Source organism: Lycorma delicatula, chromosome 13 (assembly GCF_047948215.1).
Source record: "Lycorma delicatula isolate Av1 chromosome 13, ASM4794821v1, whole genome shotgun sequence".
NCBI classification, from domain to species: domain Eukaryota; kingdom Metazoa; phylum Arthropoda; class Insecta; order Hemiptera; family Fulgoridae; genus Lycorma; species Lycorma delicatula.
In genome coordinates this window covers 54,739,000-54,763,701 of record NC_134467.1, presented here as the reverse complement: position 1 = coordinate 54,763,701, position 24,702 = coordinate 54,739,000, and the positions used below count along the sequence as shown (strand labels likewise).

The window sequence follows — 24,702 nt, the reverse complement described above, 5'->3', positions numbered from 1 at the left end:
GCTGGATTTTTGCAACATTGATGACTAGAACTTGCCATTTTATATAAAATGGCAAAAAAAAACCCTAAAAGATACTTGATTGTACACAAGACCAATGAAACTAAACTTTAAAGAAACATAACAGAGTCTTTAAAGGCTCATAGAATGCGGTAGGAATACCCAGTAAAGTCAGTGTAAACAATTCCAGGTAATTCAAAACAGCTTAACAGATATAAAAATTAACAGGTACTCAGAAAGGGGATGTGGAAGGATATTTCAGTTAATAGATATTTTAGTAACTAGTAAAATGAAACACGTTAACGTGTTTTCATTAATGTTACAAAAAGTATGCCAACCATTGTAATGGGTATGATGATTAAAATAATAAATTTATTTTTCATACATGTTAATTAATATTATGCTTTTGGTACAAGAGTAAAAATATTTTTTTTTAATTTTTCAGGTATTAAATGAAATATAAACATAATGCATTATACATAAAATTAAAAATTATAAAGCATTATTTGCCCAAAATTCAAAATAATTCAGTTTATTCAATCAATCAATCAATAATAATCAAATAGTAATCTTAATTCTATTTGGATTAAGGAAAAATTTAACTTGAAAGAAGTGGTAATTATATTTATACTGTATTGTTAAAAATATTGTGTGTGAAAGTTTAACAATACTAAATTATAATATACTAAAAATAGCTCTTATCACTAATATAGGCAGATATTGTAAAAAAACTTTCAGTTGATTTTTTATTTGCATGAATTTGACAAATTTAGTTTATTTTATTATAAGAAAGACATTTTTGTTTCCCTTCTTCCACTAATTGAATTAAATATAATTAATAATAACTTCAATTATTAGTAATAATACAATGGGAATAAAATTATCTAATTGCATAATTTTTATTACAACAATTTCAACTCAGCTCTTTATCAACAGATTTGACCAAAAATGCGGTGTATTATATATTTTTTTTCAAAATAATAGGCCAACCCTTAATCTAACTAGAACATAATTTGATAAAACTAATATTTAAAGAGCTATTTATAATTGAAGAGGGCATAATGTTTAGGATCAAACTTCATAACTTTTCTCCAAAATAACAACTTTTAAAAAAGTTGGATTGAGCCTCCATGAGGTATGCCTGGATATATTCAGAACAAATAGAACAAAATTTGTCTAGTGAACTGAATCTAAACAAACTTCACAGCTTATTTAACATAAAATCACACCTCACTATCATCTCGCTAGATCACATCTAGAATTGTAACTCGGGACCTAGTCCCACCACAAGTGACCCCCTTGACAGTGAACCATGAAATGTCTCTTAAGGAATAGTCCATCGGCTGAACCAAGCAACACTAGAGTTCAGAGAAGGTAGCATTCAGATACAGTGGGCTGCCACTTAGAAGATATGTGGTCAAAAGCATTGGAATGAACCAATACTACACACATGAACAAGATAAGTACAAAGTCCAAAATCAAACCAAAGCTATTCACCTACATTTACGCACACAATGTAAACTCACTTATGCAAATTGGTAACTAAAAATAATAACTGGCCTATTGGACCAACAGAAAATTTTCATCATGAGTCTGCAGGAAATAAGAAACACCGACCAGGACACAATGGAAAGTGAGTGATGAAAAATGTCCACAGTTTGGAACAGGCTTTTTAGTCAGCCTCAAAATAATAAACTCCATACAAGAATTCAAGTCACAATTCCCCCAAGAATCTCAACAATCATCCTAAAAGCATTTAATAAAATAAACACTATAATAAATGCCAATGCACCCACTAATAATAAAAAATAACTCTCCAGAATACCGTAAAGAAACGGAAGATTTTTGGAATCTACTTAACCTATTTCAATGTTCATCTAGGCAGAAAAATAAGATATTCCAACAATCGGAAAATGACCTGTCCAGAACAAAAGAAACAAAAATTGACAGACTCGTCAATCTCTGCAGAAACCACAACCTATCTCAAAATCTACAAGATTTTGAGGAATCTACAAGAGTGTTACAAAGAGGAAACCGCAGGAACACAACCTGGACACACCCTGACTACACTAAAGGAGATGGCAACTATATCATATCTTCAGGGACAAATACCACCACAAGGAAATCTACAATGTAAAAATCCTTCAAGGAGTAGACACAGGCTCAGATCACTACATAGTGAAAATTAAAATTAAATTTACTCCCCAAAGAGAGCAACAAGACCAAGTCCCCAAAACTAAAAGAAAAATGGGCTCTACCCAACTAATCAAGAATGACAATTACCAAAAAGCAACCGAAAAATAGCAATCATGAATAAACTCAAAAATCTAGTCAACATTACACAAATCACAGGAGAATTAGCCCCAATAAAATCCCATAAAAAATATCAATGATGGAACAGTGAATGTGAAAGTAAAGAAAGTAGAGAAAAGACATGGGTATTTCACCAATTGCAAAAATCAGAAACATTCTTCCAAAATCTAGTAAAACAAAGAAAAGAAACCACCCAAACCATAAGGAAAATAAAAGACAACACCATGAAGACACACTGAACTCAATAGAAGAAGAATTCAATAAAACACAGTTGAGAGACTCCTACAAAACCTTCAAAAATCAGTGCCAAAAATACAAACCCCCAACCCTACTAATAAAGAATGAAAACTGACCCATAACAATAAAGATAACACGGAAATCCTAGCTAAATATTTCAACAAACTCCTAAATTGCGAAGAACCAACAGAACTCCTAAACTTCAACACCAACACCACCAGAAAACATCAATCCTCCCACAATAAAAAAAAAGTCTACCAAGCAATGGATGAGATGAAGAATTACAAAGCAGCAGGAGAAGGTCAGACTTTTGTAGAATCTGGAAATCTGCAGGAAGATCAGCAAAAATTTCCCTCAACAGCTTATCAACATTTGGATCAAAGAAGAACTACCAGAACACTGAACAACAGCCCTCATCCATATAAGATAAAACTGAACCTCACCGACACTAAGTCAAAGGTAAAATTCAGAGGTGAGCTCTCAGAACCATCTGAGATTAAAACAGGACTGCACCAAGGTGATGGACTGTCACTGCTAATATTCATCTGTGCTCTAGAAATGGTAATTTGGTTTGCTTGGCATTTCTCCCGTCACCACCCGATTCGGTCGCCCTAAAGCATAAGACTGAATATCTGTGCCACAAACTGCTACTGAGCCTCGAAACAGTTTAGCGACCAGTGTCCTAAATAGCTCCTAGAGTTTACCTAACAGTGTGAGCGGACTAAGCATGGTGCCATACACCACCGGCTTACATGTCCCAACCGCTAACTTGTCATATGTTTACTAAAGTGGGTAGACGCACCCCGTCAACTATTAAAAATACATATGACATCCATAAATTAAAATTTACTTTGTCTAGACAACAATTCACTGCCACATCCAGGTCACTGAATGCCAGCAAGTACCTGTCCACCACATTAAAGTGCTTGGAGCTTTCATTGGCTGGTGGTCAGCCATATATTTCTAGGTTAGCTTCCAACAGCAATGTAGTAGGAGTCTTACCTTAGGTAAACTATTGATGTCAGTTGAACATAGTTATCGCATCAAGAAACTCTCACACGATCCAATAATGCGGCTCTCGCCACAACATTGATTCGCTATTTGCAAGTTGCCAATTTTTCCCTTGACTTCTAATCTCCAGGGTGGCCTGGTTGGTCTCTGTCTCCCCCCCCCCCAACCAAGAGCAGGGCAGTCAAACATCAGGTGTTCATTTGACTGGACCTCCCCGCAGACGCACAGCTCATCAGCTGCCAGGCAGAACCGAAATAGATATTGGTTCAAATTAACATGGTTGGTGAGCACCTGGGCACCTGTTGCCATTAAATACAAACTTGTACAGGGACCTTCCCTTAGTCATGGTGTCCCATTTCAACTGCCATGCATCCATCACAAGGCTCTGCAGCCTCTTTCACAGGCGGGAGATGGGCAACCAAATGAAATTTAGATCCGGTTTATTGTGATCACCATTCCACTCCAGTACTGGCTCGGCTCAAAACTGCGTCCCAAATACCTCGGCCTCCCGGCCTCTTCGCATTCTCCAGATGGCTGCCCGAACTTTCACCACTAAATCGATTGGGAGAGCCTTTCCCAATACGGTGGTAGCCTTGTAGGAGGTTGTTTTAAAAACACTGGCGCATACAATTAAGGCTCTGCACTGGATACTCCTGAAATTTTGAGCAAGGGATTCACATCCAACCTATGTCCCCAAACGGGCGCCGCATAAGAGGTCATGCTTTCGAAGACACCTCAGTACATCATGTACATTTGACGGCCAGACCACCCATAGTACTTCCGAGCAATCCTCCTAAGTTTGCGCAGTGAGATGGTGTTCACCGCTACTTACCTAATGTGGTTGCTGAACAGCAACTTCTCATCAAACAAAACACCTAGGTACTTATGAACTCTCACTCAGCTGATTACACAGCCATTATACTTAATGTGGGGTTTCGACTGTACAATAATTTGTTTGCACCCTTGAGATGCATAAACTTCGTCTTGTGCACAGAAATCTTTAAATTTTGAATATCCATCCAGCCCTCCACAGTTTAGAAATGGTAATGAATGAATGGCTCAAAAAATGCCCCATATAAGTAAAAATAGGCCAAAAAATCAAAACAAACTGTTTTGGTTTCGCTGACAACTTGGCACTGATAGCAAATGTCATCAACAAAGCTAAATCACTGATATTATGAATTCAAAACATTTCAAATAAAATTGGCACCAAAATATCATTTGAAAAGACAGAAATTATGCCCCAAAAACCAACACGATTAAAAGAAATAAACATAAACGATAATAAAACCAAAATAGTAATAGAATTTAAATGCCTTGGAGAAATAGTAACAAACAACCTAAGTGAAAAAAACCTTAATCTAAACGAGAAGAAACAAATTAGTTAAAGCTCAAAAATTGACCTGTTACACTTACAATAAAAAATGCCTATTAATAAACGCAAAAATTAGACACTACAACATAGTTATAAAACCAGAAACCACTTATGCAACAGAAACACTCTTCCATCTCAACAAACAATAAAAAACAGGCTCCAGAAAATCGAAAAAGAAGAATTGGAAGAACCTTAATCAATAAAAAGCAGCAGAAAGACTAGCAGTGATGGATTGTATCCAACAAAGTTATGTACAAAGAGTTAGAATCACAGATATTGGAACTTCAAAACACAACAAATAAATTTTGCCTCAAAATATCATTAGAAAAAATAGAAATAATGCTCCTAAAACCAACACAATTAAAAGAAGTTAACATAAACAGTAATAAAATCAAAATAGTAACCTCCTTTAATCCCTTTAAATACCTCAGAGAAATAATAACAAACAACCTAGATAAAAAACCTCAATCCAAACAAGAACAGACAAACTAGCTTAAGCACAAAATTAACCTGCTACACCTACAGTAAAAAAGTTTATTCATAAATGCAAAAATAAGACACAACACCATAACACAGTTATAAAAAAAGAAACCACCTACACAGCAGAAACACTCTTCCACCTGAATGAACAATCAAAGATGAACAGATTCCAGAAAATCAAAAAAAAGAATTATCAACAAAAATTACCAGAAAGACAGGCAGTGTTGTGGTGGATAATGCCCAACAAAGAGTTAGAACCCATCGTTGATACCATGCGTAAGAGAAGACTAGGATTCTTTGGACATATCTTGAGGATGCAAGATTCAAGATTTCTAAAACAGCTAGTACAGTACAATCTCAACTCGAAAAACACTGAGACAGAATGCAGATGAATCAGAGAAATAAGAGAGGATCTGAAGGAAATTGGCCTTACAGCAGAAGATACCACAGATAAGATAAAATTAAACAAGAAAATTAAGAACAAAAATACTTGCTTTACATTCACAAGAAAGAACTCACAACACAAACATTTTAAACACTAGAAAGGGCACAAAGATCGGAATATATAAAAAATTACTGCAAGAACCACAAGGTCCAAAGTCCCATCAAAAAAACTTGGGTAATGGATTGACTAAAATGATCCTATGCAGTCATAAAAGATAATAATAATAATAATAATAATTAAAGAATTTAAATGCACATCCATCATTTTGGAATTTTCAACAAACTAATTTATTTTATAGTTCTTGTTAGGTTATGTACACTAAATGTTATTAAAATATATCAATCCATTGTTAAAATGTACATTTTTATTAAAAAAACACAAAATTCCAGAGAAGGAGAAAGCGAAACGAGATATAGCATTTGTCCAAATGATTTTCTTTTTTTACTGTTATGCCCTGAATCAGTCCCTTAAATTTGGCCGATACTTCCCAGGACACCTGTATCTGCATAACGGTCTTATGTAAAAATATAAGACAATAATATTTATGTTAAAGAATAATTTATTTATAAGCATTACAGTAGCAGAATTACAACTATTATCTGATTAAATAGCACTTACTGCTTTAGAAAGGGAAAAAAATAAGTAATGTTTTTTAAATAGTTAATATAGTTTTTTTTTATCAAACATTGTAGTGTTATAATCAGTAATTATTAAGAAAAAACACATGCTGCAACAGCAAACTAAGAAATCTTACCAATTATTGGTAATAGGTATGGGTTAAGGTAACCAGCAAAATTTGAAAAGTTTTTTCTTATATCTATTTTTCAATGTAATTTTATTACAATAATAATATTTAAATAATTTAGTATATCATTTATCAGTCTCAAAGATATACTATAATTCTCACTATTATGTGATAAAATCTAATCTAATGGTTGCAAGTCGATCATAAAGTTGACATTTGTTGTACTCTGCTATAAGTTATTAGAAGTGTTTTAATAGATGGAAATTCATTGGCCTAGTTCCTAAGAAGTACCAAACAATCAAAAACCAGTTGAAAATTATGTAGATAATACATATTCCTAATAATAAATTCCTACATAATAATTACATTAATTATTTTACTTATATTTTTATTAAATATAATTGTACATATTTCATTAGTTTTTTAATCTTTCTTGTTTTTTTTTCAAGTGGTAGTAGATAACAAAACAATATTAGTAACAATGGATTATTAATTATCATTACTTAAGTGTATATTATGTTTGTTAATATAAAAAATAATTTAATGTTATTATTAATATGGTTCTTCATTATTAATATAGATCATTTTCATACCTCATTTTGAACAATTTTCATTTTAACATAAATTTTGAAGAAAGGCGTGTCATGTAATGCAAGAATTACGGTAAATCTAACATAAGATTACTGAAGAGTCAAAAATACTAAGAATAGTTCTGATCTAAGTGTTTTCAAAGTATCAAGTGAAACAGTACCGTTTACTTCACCTCGTATTAATTACAGATATAATATGTAAATCAAAGTTTGATGTTCAGGAACATCCTGGTTTCACTTACCAAGTAAGATGAGAAATATATATAATAAATTACCCTGACATATTCATCAATGGCCTTAATAATTGATATAGCTTAAAAATAAAACTAAAAAGAAACCTCAGTATTTAAAAAAAAAAAAAAAAAAAAAAAAAAAACATTTTCTAATCATATTAGTGATTTTTAACATAAATTATATAATAAGCTGTGTAAATTTAATGCATATTGACAAACTATAAAAAAATTTCCACAAACCATGCAAACATAGCACACAATGCTCCAGTTATAACTATCCACCTGACACTAGTTAAACCAGTTTTATCAAATGCATATGGAAACGGTGCTCTAATGTTCTGAAATAAAAATAATCACACTATTAAGTACTGTAAATATTTATAAGAGAATCACACAACAATTAGTAGAGGAAAAATTATTATTTATTAGACAGCAATGAAACTAATGCTACTTTTCAACATAAGTTTCAACAATGAAACTTTTCTACTAAAAGACTACTTTTAACATAATCCCCTGGTAACTACATTTAGATACTTATCTCATCTTTCTGTGAAATGTCTTATTCCAGGAGTAAACAAGTGTTCCCCTTGGTGTCTAAGCCAATTTTGACCTACTCATTGTTGCTGGACTTGTCCATGTAAAAACTCTTTGAGAGGATTGACAAAAAAAAATCCTTGTCAGACATCACGACTCTAAGGTGGTATGACAACATCTTCAAAACCAACTTTTGAATAGCTTCCAGTGTTTTTTTTTTTTAAATTGGACAGGTGCAGGTGTTATGACGAAGAAGAATTATACCTTTTGTTAGAGAATCAGGATTTTTCCTTCTTATTGCAGGTTTCACTTTATTTTCTAGCAAGTCATAGTATTACTCACCATTGATTGTATGTTGTTCTTTCAAGTAATCAAAATAGATTGGGCCTTTATAGTTGCAAAACATTGTTAGCATCACTTTACTTGACTAACGTGTAGGTTTTGAATATTTTTTTTTTAGGCAAACTCAGATGTTTCCACTCCAACCTCTCACATTTGAATGCCAGTTCAAAATATGAATCAAAGTTTCATTACAATGCAATTTAAAATTCCCAGTTACTTTTGTTAAAAGCATTACCTTCTAAAAGTCGTTTAAGTTTTGTAGAAATATTAATTCGGGTGTCTATGTGATTTTCAGTTTATCTTCTCTGAGCCCACCTCAAACACAATTTGCAGTAATTCAGCTAATCATGGATAGTGGATATTTACACTAAACTAATTTAGTGCCGATATTTACACTAAAAATTTCAGCAATTTCCCAGATCTTTTTGTTCTTTCCTTGCAAATATGATCATTAATGCAATTTTGCAAAGGGTCAGTCAAAACTTTCACTGGTCTTCTGCTACAATGAAAGTTGATGACACTTGTTACACGCAATATAAATTATTCAATTTACTTATAAAAATTTGCACTGTAAATACCCTTTTTCACACACCATTTCAACATCCACAAGTGAATTTTCAGTAGTTTCACACTTTTAGAAAATAAAGATATCACACCACGCTGTTCTTCCACAGTACATTTCAAGCAAATCTGACATTTTGAAATAAGCAAAAGGGCTTGTAATAAAAATTATTTTCAAAGAGCTGCTATTTTTTGTCAGGAATGCCGACTTGAGCGACAGACAGTTTCAGTTTATTCTATTAAATAGTTTTTCTATCATTATCATTTGCCTTTTTAATTACTGAACAACCCTCATGTATAAAAAAGCATACATACATACATTTTTAAAAAAGTAGTCGCTACTTTTATTCACTTAAATGTATAATTAATTATAAAAATCTCATAGGGGCATTTCAAAACTATTGCATTATATGATCACTACAGATGGTTCAAAAGTCACAGTACAGCCTATTATTTCAGAAGTTGTAAAGAAAATAAAACATTTGGATACACTAACGTAAGTTATGTGTGAGGGCCCACCTTTGGGGCATAACAAAACAATGGCTGCCATTTTGAATCACCCTCAATTTATTTAAATGGGAATGGGGTCACGTGACATATCAAATCAGATTGAAATTTTACCAGGAATTCATTTCTGGAATCAGATTTCACGTAACTGTTACAGTGTAGGAGTTATTGGCATCTAAAATTGGCATTGGAGGGCTACATGATGTGTTCAATATGTTAACCGTTTTGTTGAATGCATAACTCCAGTCGCTTAATCCAGTCAGCAGTTACTTGCAGAAGCACTTCTGGTGCAATTTCCATGCAGCACAGCATAATTCTTTGTTGCAGATGGTGAACATCACGAATTTTCTTTGCGTAAACAAGTTGCTTCAAATGCCTCCACAAATAAAAATCCATAGGTGTGAGGTTGGGTGATCTTCATGCCCATTCCATTGGGCCATGCCACAAATCTGTTGCCCAGGCAATTGGACATCAAGCCACTGACGAACATTTAGCCCAAAGTGTGGCGGAGCACCATCGTGAAAAAACGAAGGGAATGTTCCATCTTCATTTAAAAGGGAAGGAAAGACAGTATCTCTCAGCATGTCCAAGTATTACTCGGAATTAAGGGTTCCATTTTAACATCTCTAACAACATTGGATGGGTCAATCCAGTTAGGATTTTCATTACACCAATATCGGTGATTCTGCTGGTTTACCTCACCACTGACATAAAACATTGCCTCGTCATTGAATAGGATACGCTGTGGAATGTAGGGTTGTTCTGATATTGATGTAATGCCCACGTAGAGAACTCGACACATCTGTCTGGGTCGTCCTGGGTCTGAAAGTTTTTGCACCTTAACTAGGTCCATTTGTTGCTATGAAGAATACACAGAATAGAGGAACGACTAAGACCAATTTCACTTGCAAGACATCGAGTGCTGCATTGTGGGATCCTCCCAAAGGCAGTCAAGACCATCGTCAAGGTTGTTTCATCAGCGGAAGATCTGGGATGATCACTACGTCGCCTGTCAGACACATTTCCAGTTTCCTTGAATTTGGATATGAGACATGCAACAGTGTTATGCGAAATCAGTGGTCTCTCTGGGTGGTGCCTGTTGAAATCTGCTGCAACGACTCTACTGCTTTGTTCACCAGACATCACCTCAATAGGATCACCTCAATTCACTCTTCCTTAATCAAAGCCATCATATGTCACGTGCAAAGAATAAAATTTTCAAACTTTTGGATGCCAATACCTTCTACACTGTAACAGTTATGTGAAATCTGATTGGAGAAATGAATTCCTAGTAAAATTTCAATCTGTCCTGATACATCACATGATCCCTTACCCGTTTAAATAAATGGATGGCGATTCAAAATGGCAGCCATTATTGTGTTATTCCCTAAAGGTGGCCCCCTCATACCTAATTTTCGTTGGTGTATCCAAATGTTTCATTCTCTTTACAACTTCTGAAATAATAGGCTGTACTGCAACTTTTGGACCACTCTGTAGAATAAAAATAAATCTTATTTTTTATATAAGTCTTAAATAACCATTTATGACTTGAAATGTATTTCTGAACGAATAACAATCAGTAACTAAGAAGGATACAAAAAAACAAAAAAAAATTAAAAGCCAATAGAAATTTTTTAATGATTAGATTGCTCTTGAATAAAACAAAAACCACTTTTCCTTAATCTTTGTTTGCTTCCTACATTCCACTTTCTTTTCCTATTTCATAGTCAAAGGATCTAAATCATTTGAATTCTTTTAATAAAAAAAAAAGGTTAATCTATGACAAAAAAGAAACTTAAATTCAAAGAGGATTTTTATTTTTACAATTGAACTACAAAATAAGCAGCCCATAATTTGTCACAGACAACAGATTTGTGTAGAGATCCTCAGTGCTTCAAAGAAAATCATACATGTAATCACTGACAACTGGTATAAAAGTGATGCATAAAAACCCAGTTATAATTTTCAGTAATAGCGATACAGGATACTAGATAATATTACCAAAAGCAATAAATATTTTATAGGTGTCATAGGAGGGATTCCTGGTTGACTAGTAAGAACATATCTGAAGCTCATGATCAAATTAAAAATGCTTTAACAATTCTGCATTATAATAAATATTACAATGAAATAAGTTCTTTAAATCATTAATATGAGATATTATTACTCAAAAATATGGTAAAAATAAACATTAAAGTATTCATCCATTATGATACATCGATATTTTATTTCTCTCAATATTCAAATTTTCATCTACAGTTCCTATAGATTTAATCATGGTATAAAAGAGTCAAACAGATGAATGCATTTAGTATAAGCAATACATAAAGCCACATGCATACATCAGTCCACTATAACAGACAGTGAAATTAGATTAGATAGAGAATTAGATTTTGGTCTTAATGCAGTCTACTAGATATACATCTTTTCTAGATTCTACAATGAAAAACCACTAGATAAGGGTGTGGAGATTTAGAATTACTGCTATCGTGGTATTTGTGAGATTTGATTCAGGATAACTGCAAACCTACCCATAGACTCCTTTTCCAAACCAATGGTTGAACAAAATCCCATCATAGAGCTGAGGTGCTAATCATATAAAGCCAGAACTCCTAAACCATCTAATTCATACGCTCTGAAAAGTTAAGAAATTTTAGCCCTGCAAAATAGGTAATATTGAAACAGGAACATATTATATGTACGTACCTGATCATAATAAGGCCACATCAACGTAAGAGACGTGGATATTCCGAGGTAAGCGATTAATGCTGTAAGTAATGTAAGTATTAATGCTAGTGGAATTAATCGTTGTGGATTTTTAGCTTCTTCACCTAAAATATTACACAGAATGTTTCATTATTGCTTACTAGTTAATTTGTACTATTATTCTGTGTTTGCTTTGTATATGATGTTTGACTATATTAAATAATTAACTTTTTCTTATTTATGTTTAACTTCACCAATTTGTAAAATTCTTGTTTCAAGTGTACGATTGATCTGTGTAAGTAAATTTCCAGTATTTATAGAATGAAACATGCATCAATGTGAATACAATCAATAATAAATGATTTAATAAAATATATATATATATATATATATTTTATATTAATTTTTCATATATGTCACCCTGTGTGTTGAATATAATTAATTATTTATAATTTTTAAACCACCAGATATACACATATACAAAGTAAGATTGACCTTACCTTCAAGTCAAGTGTTAAAAATTCTCTCTCATTCAGTAAGGCCTTTTTGGATCTCTCAGATCCATTGGCTGTTATTAAGACACTATAATCAACAAAACATTGAGGTACTTGGTCACCAAGGGTAAGACTAATTAAATCTGTTAATCAGATGTTAAAGCCAACTTAAATATATAATCCTGTTCAAAATTTATTTGGTGATTCACTAAATTGAAATTAAACAGCACCAGCACCATCCAGTTATTATAGAGGCAGGTACTAACTCGACTTTCTCTCATGACTTCTGTACCCACCCTTGATGGAACTTCAAAAAAGCTAATTGGAAAAATTTTTCTAGGGATCTGGATAAATGCCTAGGCTGGATAACACCAATCAGCAAAAACTAGAGCAGATTTATTGGAGCAGTAACAAGTACCGCTAAGAAGTGCACCCCTAGAGGGTTTCGCAGAGAATATATCCCAGGGTGGTCCCAAAATAGCGAAGTTCTCTCCCAACCAAGCTTCCTCGAGTCAGGCGATCAAGAGATGGCAGACAAGCTTCTCCATAGCCTCGGTGCTGCAAGACAACAGAAATGGTCAGAAACGGTGCGAAGCCTGAACTTTCAGACCTTGAGTGGTCATGCATGGACTCTGCTAAGAAAATTAGGAAGCGGATCTCCTATTCAGAGACCAAAAGCAGGTGTCTCCCCAAACACCGTGGCATCCCACACAGTGGCAACATCCAGAGCACCAAGAGACAGGGCGCACACAATTGAGATAAAACGCAAACTAAGAAACTTGAGGAGGAAGGCAGGAGAGACTGAGTACGCTCACCCTTTTACACTTGAAGAGAATGAGTTAGCGCTCAAAGATGTTGCTCCAGGGAAAGCACCAAGGTTTTGATGGTATCAATCCGGAATTTTTATTAAACTGCAGAAAATACGCAAAACTTTGGCTGGGCAGATTCTTCACTGACGTAATGCAGACCGGTAGCATGACTAGAGAGTTCAAGCAATTGAAGGTAGTAGACATTTTAAAACCAGGGAAACCAGCAAACTTATCTAAGAGCTACAAGCCTATAGTATTGCTATCAGTGACATAAAAATTACTAAAAAGGCTTATCTACAACAGAATCTGTCAAAGGATATATGATGTTATAGCAATTGAACTGAATGAATTGTTCCAAGTTATCATGTGATCCGACATAAGCTCACCGAGGAAACTCAAGAACGGCCTGCCACAAGGGTCGGTTCTTGCACCTCTCCTTATCAGCCTCTATGTTTCGAACATGCCAAGACAAGATCTAAAAAGCATGGCTATGCCAATGACTGGGTGCTAACAATAAAATGTAGATCATTTGAAGAGTCAGAGGAGGTCCTGATGTCCGACCTGGAGAAACTGGGAAAGTACTTCCAGAGATGGCGCTTCCAACTGAATGCTAGTAAAACAGAGGTGTCATGCTTCCATCTGAGTAACAAGTTTGCTAATAGGGAGCTTAAAATTCTATTCGAGGATACATGGCTCTTTAATAACAAGACACCGAAATACCTAGGCGTGACACTTGATAGAACGCTTTCATTTAAGGAGCACTTAATGAAAACTGCAGGGAAATTGAGAGCGAGAAACATCATACATAGCTCTGTGGAATGACGTGGGGAGCATCGGCTCTGAACCTGGTCTTCTCGGCTGCTGAATATTGTGTGCCTTTGTGGCTTAACAGCCCTTATGTTCATAGAATTGATGCTCAACTTAACAACACTATGAGAATGATTGCCGGGGTTATCAGGTCTACTCCTGTGGAATGGTTCCTGGTATTGAGCCACATACCACCTCCGAACTTGCGCCGTATGAACGCTCTTGTAAGAGAGTACAAGAAGATTATGGACAATCATAACTTGCCAATACATGAGGACATTGAGGATGCCAATCGTGGTCGTCTTCGATCTAGAAAGCCACCTATCAAAACAGCAATTGCTGCCACAGAGGACGGATTTAACCTAACTGACACCTGGCGTTGAGAATGGACCACAGAGCACAATAACCAAATCCCATGTATTACTCAAAGGCCGCTGGGTTTTGATTTGCCACGTAAGACATGGTCAACCCTAAACAGAATACAGAATCAGCATGGTAGGTGCGCCTATTTCCTGTATAAATGGGGTAAAACACTGACGCCCCTTTGTGAGTGTGGTGAAAATCAAACTGTCAGACACATCACAGAAGTTTGCCCTGGGACAGCTTATGAAGGGAATCCTGAAGATTTCCTGATGGCGACTCCAGAATCAGTAGCATATATTAATTTGTTAAATCTTTATTTGTAATTTTGACTGTAACTGGTGTTATATTTTTGTGCCATACGCTAAATAAATAACAATTTTAATTAGTCTTAGCCTTGGAGACCAAATACCTCTATGTTTTGTTGATTAGTGTCTTAATAATTGACGATGGATCAGAGATATCCGAAAAGGCCTTATTGAATGAGAAGGAATTTTTAACACTTGGCTTGAAGGTAAGGTCAGGTCAATCTTACTTTGCATATGTGTGTATCTGGTTGTTTGTAAATTATAAATTATATATATATATATTAATTGTAAAAAAGCTTTTGTTAAAAAATTAAAATAGAAAAGAAGTTTTTTTCACATTCTAGGTGAGTTAATTCAAGAAGATGAAACAAACTTGTTTTCTATTTTAATTTTTATATATGCAATTTCAATGTTTCATGAAAAGAATTTAATTTATTTAAAATTATTTTGTGTTTATTATTTATACTTGGTTGGTCATATATAACTACAAGATCATCTATTATCTGACCTATAATGACATTTTATGCACATGATTTATACCAGAGACAATTTTACTTTCAAACTCTTGTAGATAAATTTATACTTGTAGATAAGGAGTAACCCATAAGTAAGGTGTTTTCTAAATTCAAAATAATTTTGTTTACAAATGTTTCTAATTATTATTTATATTCTTTTGGTCATCACCTGTATTTATTAATTTGTTTTTTATTAATGAAATTGTATAATCAATGGAAATACTGGGGTACATGTTAGTTATATCAAAGCTTATAATTTTTGTTTTATTATTTATATTTAATTTATAAATTAATTCGTACTCATTTTTTATATTATATTTATATTCTAATTTAATCTTTGATCTAATTATTTTATCAATAATTTTAGTAATTATATAACTAGGAGCAGTTTTAAAATTGATTAGTGGTCTCACAAGGATACCTTCTTTATATTATTTAGGCAGACCGGTAAGTTTTGGGGCATAAGGTTTATATGGGTATAATCTACTATGGTATTTAAATTTATTATTATAATAAAATATTTCTTTGTATTTAAATATATTTTATATATAAATATTATATATAATTTTATATTTAAATATAAATTCTTTTGTAATTCTTAGAAATTTTTTAGTTGGGTTACTGCAGCAATAAAATACACAAACTATAAACAAAATAAATAATATAAAGAATATAGCTATAAAAAATGGATATGATACCTCATTGATTGATAATATATATAAAAAATATAATTCAAAATATTTCAATAAAACAAACATCGCTACATTAAAACCCGAAAATATAAATAATAAAAATATTTATATAAACTACTCCTACATAAATAAAATTATAGAAAACTTAATTAATGCTTAAAATAATAAAAAATATAAACCTGCTTATAAAACTGATAATCATATATTAAAACATTTAAAATAAGTATTATAATAATAAAATAGTAAAAAATAAATATGATTCTTCTGGTATTTATAAAACAAAGTGCAATAATTGTGAGAAAATATATACAGGAAAAACAATAGATCATTTAAAGATAGATTTAAAAACATTCAGGGTCATTTAAAAAAAAAAAAGGTTTCTCAAATGTTGCAGACCATTTATTTAATAATTAACAAACATAATATAACTAATTTGGAAAATAATTTAGAAATAATTAAAAAAGTAAACATTGAATATGAAAGTAATAATAAAAAATTAGAAATTTTAGAAAGATTTTACATATAAAGATATAAATGTAAATTCAGCCAAATAAATCTGCAGACAGAATTTGATGGATTATACATTCCTATAAATATTATTTAAGTTGGTAATACATTGGCAAGAAATTTTAAATAAAAAAATCAGATAATCAGTACAGTACTGTATTAACATTAGATAAAATATTAAGGAAATTTTAAGTATTATTAACGTTTAACATTTTTTAAAAATATTTATAGTCAACAAATATTTGTTCTAAAAATTTTAACTTGTCAAAAATGTAAACGTGAAAAGAGAAAAACATAAATAATTTTAAAAAACATTACTGAAGATGAGGCCTGAAAGCGCTTTGATGAAAAGAGAAAAGTAAGGTAAGTGTTCTTCATTTCTGTACTTGTAGAGTGGCTGAATAAGTTTATATTTTGTAATTAGAATTTACGTACAGAGGAAATATAGACTACAAAAAATTTAATTTAAATAAATTATTAGTATATATATATATATATATATATATATATATACACATATTCATTCCAGTACTGGACACAAAATTTACATATATGTACCTACATAATACAATTCAAAATTTCAAAACAGAAAATAATTTGTAATAAAATGACAAATTATAAACTAATATATTTTAATGCAGTTATAGAATTCAATACCAACTGAAGATAGAACATCGCAATATTAATTACTGGAAATTAATAAGGTAAGTTTAACTTGTCTAATTATTGTGGTAATTAAATGATGGTGTGTGTATTATATGAATATAAACCACCAAAGTGATATATATATATATATATATTTTATTAAATAAACTACCTTTCTTTTTCTATCTTTTTCCTGTTTCACCTCTGGTAATTACAGTTCAGATAATACTTCAGAGGATGATATGTATAAGTGTAAATGAAGTATAGTCTTGTACAACCTCAGTTCGACCATTCCTGAGATGTGTGGTTAATTGAAACCCAACCACCAAAGAACATCGGTATCCACGTTCTAGTATTAAAATCCGTGTAAAAATAATTGACTTTACTAGGACTTGAACGCTGGAACTCTCAACTTCCAATTCATCTGATTTGGGAAGACGCATTCACCACTACACCAAACTGGTGGGTTTAAATAAACTACCTAGTACAGATACATTGAGATAAGACGGCATATTTTACCTTAATTTTTCATGAAAGTACTTTTGCAGGTTCCCAAATCCTGAGTCATGATTGAAATAATTCTGTTATTGCATTATAAAAATTTTAAAATAAAAATACCAAAATAATGAAAATTCCATATTAATTTACACAAGTGCTGCTATCTGCTGCAGTTTTTATAAGACTGTCTCCCTCAAACACTGTCTGATGGTTTATCAAACTGAAATTTTGTGTGTATTTATATATGTAATATTTCTCTAATTAATTTAATTTTATGTCACCTTTATTACTTTATAAATATGTGTTAATATCAGAAATAGAATGTTTATTATATGATCTGCCATACTAATAAATTTATTTTAATTTCTATAATGTCTAAGAAATCTAGTTTTAAAGGATCTATTTGTTTTTCCTATATAAATACCATCAAAATATTTACGAGGGTTATTTTTTTCAAGGTCCGATCGGACACGAAATAAAAACCCGCGCAAAAAACGAATGAACCTTTGCCCATATGTGTTGCGCAGCGTCTCTAGTATGGCCTTCAATTACGCTGCGTCACTTCGTGTAGTTCTGAACACGCAGGGGTAGCACGTAAACATGTCTACATCAATAGCATCTCCCGCCAAGTGTGAAGCGCGTGCGGTAATTCGATTTCTTCAGGCTGAGGGGTGTAATGCGGCTGAAACTCATCGACGAATAAGTAATGTGTACGGTGAAACTTCAATGAGTGAGAGCAAAGTGCGACAATGGTGCAGGAACTTTAAAACAGGACGTACAGATGTTCATGATGCAGGCGGTCAGGGAAGGAAGCAAGTGTCAACCGATGATCTCGTTGAGCGAGTGGATGAGGCGATTCGAGAAAATCGTGGGTTCACAATTTCTGTATTGAGCGATTCGTTTCCCGAAATTTCAAGGTCAGCTCTCTACACCATTGTGAGTAGAGACTTCAGTACCGCAAGGCTACCCACCGGGTTGGTCTAGTGGTTAACGCGTCTAGTGGTTAAGTCGAGAGTTACACCGTTCAAGTCCTAGTAAAGCCATTTATTTTTACACGGATTTGAATACTATATCGTGGATACCGCTGTTCTTTGGTGGTTGGGTTTCAATTAACCACACATCTCAGGAATGGTCGAACTGAGAATGTACAAGACTACACTTCATTTACACTCATACATATCATCCTCTGAATAATTATCTAAACGCTAGTTACCGGAGGCTAAACAGGAAAAAGAAAAGTACCGCAATATGTGTGCGTAGAAACATGGCTGAAAACACAGGCGGCCCCGTTCTATGACGAGGGTATTGGAAAGTCGGTACCACGCTACGACAAATGTCTAAATCGGAGTGGCGACTATGTAGAGAAATAACGTAACTATGTAAGTACTTGTTACAAATAACTTTTTTTTTTATTTTCACAGTGATTTTAATTTCGTGACCGATCGGACCTTGAAAAAAAATAACCCTCGTACAATTAATTTTATAAATTCCACGCACATTGTTTATTATTTTTTTCTGTTTTTTTTAAATATTCTATTATGTTGTTATTAGGTTTGTATGCTGGTTTAAATATTTATTTATAGTAGACTTTAGTAATGTTTTCAGTGATATTATTAATGAATAAGTACATAAACTAGTGTTTTATCACATTATTCTGTATTAGATGGTTTATTTAATAGAATTTAAATATAAGTTAACAATACAGAGGAATAATATGAATCTTAAAAAGATTAATTTCAGTAAAATAAATATATAAATATAAATGAACCTGTTGTTGCAACACAATCAAATCCAGTGTAAGAATAAAAGCATTTAGCAGCTCCACTAATGACTCCAGTCACACCAAATGGTAAAAAACCTCCAGAACCACCTTGTTTACCTTCTGGTATATCAGATGGTATTATAAACCAATTGTTGAAATCAGCTAAAAATATCAAAACACTTTTTATAGACAAAGATTGAACTGATCAAAACTTAAAATACTTTTCATTAAATTAATGAAAAGTTATTTAAATTAACTTAAAATTTAAGCTTCTATCTAATTCAGAAATTGTTTTCTGTTCAGAGTTTTAAGTTAAACACTTTTCAGGTTTTGAGAATATAATTTGACAAACACTAGATTTGGGCTCTTGAACCAAACAGCAATAATAAGAAAAATTTCTCATCTTCCAACAGAGGAGTTCAAAAAAAAAAAACTGTCGATAAATTTTTTTTAAAAATACATAATTTGGGGCTTAGAAAAGTTAAAATTTTTTACATGTATTTTTTTTTTTTTTGTAGTTGAATAAGAAAAAACAGAATACATAACATTAAATAGTTGACTTAGATTGACCAAGCAAGACTAACCACAAGTGCCACCAAAGAGGTATATAATTAATACCTTTACTTAAAAGATGCACTTACTTACTAATCTCCTCAAAAAATAAAGGAAAATAAAGTTTTGAAAAGAACAACAATATGAAGTATTTGTATTTTGAAACAAATTTATTTGGTAAACACTGTTTTAATATTATTTTAAATGTAAATGCAGAAGCCCGGATTTTCTGTGTAACAATTATTGATGACATTTTTAAAGAAAATTTTATTTCTTTACTCTCATAAATGTCTCACTGAATGCCAACCTTTTATTTTCTAAAATCAAATAATTTGTCTGAAGTTCAAATTTTGTAAATATTCATACATTTGTCAATGCATTTTATTAGCCAAATATCAGCATTATCATTGTCATGGGTTAGAACATCACTTTTGTCAATACGCAATACTGAAATAAACCCTTTTTAGATAAATGAAACATATTTTTCAAAAAATCAAATTAGTTCAGTTTGTCAGTTAAATAATTTTCATCAATCATTACCGTATTAACAACGTCATCACAATACACTGCAGCACATCATAATGTTATCTGCCTTGAGCCAGGTGTCATGTACCATTTCCAAAGGTTTTGGCCTACCTCCATAATTTCTCAGCGTTTCAATTTATTAAAAGAAAACTTTTAGTGAGAAATAGCAAATTTGTGCAAACAATAACTATTTTTCACATTTTTGCAGTTATGTAATTTGAATGTTTCATAACTTTATTAATAGATTATTTAAAAAATTGTGTATTTAAACACCATTAACTGTTGTTTAAGCTTTAAAATAAATTTTCTAACAATCAATTTCAATATGATTGTGATTTAAAAAAAAGCAACTACTTCAGCTCACAAAAACTGTGAAAATTCTAATTCACTGAACATTGTAAATGTTTTTTAACAATACTCTTATACAAACAGATAATTTAAATTAACAACGGAATGCAAAAAAAAAAAGCTAGCAAAGGGTTTCATAACTTTCTTGACTTTGCCCTGCACAGATTTTTATCTCAAATGCACTGCAGGGTTTTTAAATACTAATGACTTAATTATGAAATATTAATGATATTAATATTTCATATTAATTCATCGTAAGTAATTAAAATTAAATATTAATCATATTAATCGGAATATTTAGGGGCAAAAAAGATCCAAGTACTCGGTAAAAAAATTTGATTCTGCTTTGACCTTGATCAAATGATGTTTTACATTAAAAATTATGCATTATTAAAAATACAACTGAGAAATAAACATTTATTAAAAACTTTTTGGTGCCATTTGACCCCCTTGCTCAACAACTACTCGGTACTTCATATAATGTTTTTAATAATAGCACAGCTTGAAAAACAGATAAAGTATCAGAAATTAGATAAGATTAAAAAATATTTTTAATTCTTAAGTTGAATCTTATGCAAGCTCCTTTTTTGTAAAGTTACCACGTCATCTACAATAATACTACATACAATTGGATTTTCAATTTTCAAAATTAAAATTTAAAAAACTGATATTTTAGATATGGTTCTCAATCAGCCCTGTTATATTTATGGCATAAAAGTTTATTTATTGAAGTTATTATTTACTTCACATCTCGGCTTGACTTGGCACAATGTAATTCAACAAGGCTAAAAAAATTGTTTACTTCAAAAGATTATAATATGTATATCATGACGGGGTTGAATAATATATAATATATATACCCTTTATCTGACGGGGTGAAAATTAGGCCAAAGCTTGGTTACAAATAAGACAATATTTGTGCCCAAGTTCAACTTTTCTGGTCAATGAATTTTCAAGGTGTGAAGCAAAAACTGTTTAGAAATATATTTCCTCCTAAATATAGTTGACTTGAAACTTTGGAATTTTAAAAAACTTATAAAGCACTTTCATCACACTAAAGCTCAATTTTCTATCACTACTATAAATAATGTCTAAAATTCAAAATAATGAGTGCTCCTTCTTTATTTTGCTCAAAATTGAATGCCATCAGTGCTTTTATACAGAAATTTGTAGAACCATTTTCAAAGAATTTTCATTAAGCAGTCTAGAGATATAATCAAAATACAGGCCAAAACACATACGTACATATGTAAGTACTTACATCTTCCAGAAATTTCTGTAACTTATTTTTGGACTACAGGTGGCAACAATGGCCAATTGATATATTTTCCCTACATAGTTATGCTGCTGCAGTAGCGATAGAGTTATACCCAGAAAAGTAAAGGGGATGTGAAGGAACATATTCTTTCCCTTAGAATTTTTAGAAAACTCCACTACCAATTATTACAAAAGACATAATACTACACATAAACATGTATTACAATGCAGGCATTATACAATTACTTGTCTACACAGCAATTTTGCTGAGAAGCAATGTAATGCAACTATACTCCATAACAGTATGAGATTGCCAGCAGAAATTCTATTTTAAAAATTCATGGCAATTTTTCCATGTTGTCATTACTTGAAATGACGTATGAATAAGAACAATATTATTAAAATACATTGTTCAGTGAAAAAAAAATCTATCTACACAATAAGCCAAAAAAGAGATTTTTTTTGATTTTATTTAATTTCTGTTATATTGAAAAGTTTTCATAAAATTATCAAGATGGCAAATAAGGAACTATCTTTAACAATACTTAAAACACTTTTTTAAATTTGAAATAGCACATCACAAAAAGAGGGAAAATAGGTATTTTTTTATTCATTATTTATCATAACTCCTAAGATTTCTTTTAAATAAATTGAAATTTTCAAGACAAGGTATCTAATATATAAATGTGAAAATTTGTGGTGATTGTGTCCATTTGCAAAAACATCACGCTGGAACCAACTGACCAGTTGCTTTCAAATTTTCAGTATACATTGCGTTATCTCACGGAAGGTTATAAGCCATAGCTCGAGGTCCTCTCCCTCAGGGCTGAAGTTGTGAATTTTTCCTCTTTGATGAAAATCTAATACTGTTTCTGTTTTCATTTTTCGATGTAAATATGCATTTTATAACATATCTGATTTTCAGCTCTCTACCTTGAACCCTTCCTGAGATATAAGGTATTCAGTGTAATGGAAAAGGGATATGTTTGTCTACAGTAGAAGTATATCAGAACTTTCATGTCAAGAACAAGGGAAATGTTGAAGGAAAGAAAGCTTTCCAGACTTTAATTGTTATTTCAGTATTATTCCCACAACTATGAGAATAACTAGCACAGTGGGGGCACAGCAGGGAGACTTAGTCGAGAAGGGCAAGCAAAGCAAACACTGACTGACTAGTATGGTATAAAACTCAATCTTTTCCATCAAACATTTTGTTCATACAGTATAATTTTTCAAAGACAATTTTCATTTATTTCATGATGATTAATATAAAAGTAAACATTCATGAAGATTATTATAATAGTATTATTATAACAATGAATATGCTTACAATATAATTTATTGATACATATATGTTAATACCATCTTATACCACGGCCTCTAATCTCTAACCTCTCATACCTCTAACTTTAGATTTTTTAATAATTTGTATTTTTGTCTGGATTGATTTACTCAATTATACTGTACTTTATAATAATTAAATAATCAATAATTCCCAGAAAATATTTTTAAACATTTTCCCAAGATCAAAAACTATTTTACATTTTTAATACTTCCGCATTTATTTTTATCTCTGTGGCAAAATGGTAGTATTTGATTAAAGTCCCAAGTTCCAGTCAGGTATGATATTTTTCAATGTTACAAAAATTCATTAACGTATATTAGCAACTGTTAAAAGGCAACAGTCTGTTGTTGTAAAAGTAAATAAATAAATAATTTTGTTTTTGATTATAAAAGGGTCGTTTTGAATGTTCTTGGACTGACAAAGAAAGAAAATAATGTTCAGAAATTTTTTTTTAATTTTTCAAGTCACCTACCAATTTGTCTAACTTTTTAATAACCTCATTACAATGCGATTTGTCCAGGTCTGTAAAATAAGTAGTGTCTCATCTTTGATCTCATCATTTGAAGTGAATCTTCGTCTAGTAAACTATTTCTTAAGGTTTGGGAAAAAAGTAATCGCTGGGAGCTAAATCTGATGAATGTGGAAGTACCTCAAAGCATAGGTCATAAAGTATTACAGCAACAGCCCCAGACATGTGTGCAGGTCCATTATACTGCTGAAAGTATACTTTCCTTTTGGCTATGTGTGAACATTCAGCCTGAATATCACCCTTCAATCAGTCCAGTGGTGAGGTGTAATACTCCCCGCTTACAATCCTGCCTTTTCCCAGTAGTCTATAAGCACCACACCAAGAGAACCCCAAAAATTATAACCATGACTTTTCCTGCATATAGAAACATTTTCACTTTCTTTTGTATATTTTTACATTTTTTTTATATACAAAAAAAAATATTGTGTGAAATGTAATGGATACAGTTTATCAAAGTATCAATAATTTAATACAGCTTTGAGGATTTTTGTGACAATTTCATCACTAATAGCAGTTTTTGGGAATTCCAAGTATTTATCATCTTGAATAGATGTACAGTTATGTTTAAATTCTGCAGCCCACTTTTTTACCATTGAAAATGAAAGTGACAAATCCTTTAAACTGGAATCTAACTCTTTTTGTATGTCCCTCGAGTTAAACCTTTTAAAATAAA

The 24,702-nt window shown here is 31.8% G+C and overlaps 1 protein-coding gene across 2 annotated transcripts in view; it reads right to left on the bottom strand.

Annotated features, from left to right (window-relative positions):
* LOC142333906 (high affinity cationic amino acid transporter 1-like) overlaps positions 1 to 24,702 on the bottom strand; it is an 82,806-nt gene that overhangs the window by 31,769 nt on the left and 26,335 nt on the right. For both annotated transcript variants that reach the window (XM_075381502.1, XM_075381503.1), the window contains exons 6-8: positions 19,480 to 19,635; positions 12,077 to 12,201; positions 7,667 to 7,764 (exon numbers count right to left, since the gene is read on the bottom strand). In XM_075381502.1, coding sequence (XP_075237617.1) covers positions 7,667 to 7,764; positions 12,077 to 12,201; positions 19,480 to 19,635 — 379 coding nt within the window. The remainder of the gene's footprint in view (positions 1 to 7,666; positions 7,765 to 12,076; positions 12,202 to 19,479; positions 19,636 to 24,702) is intronic.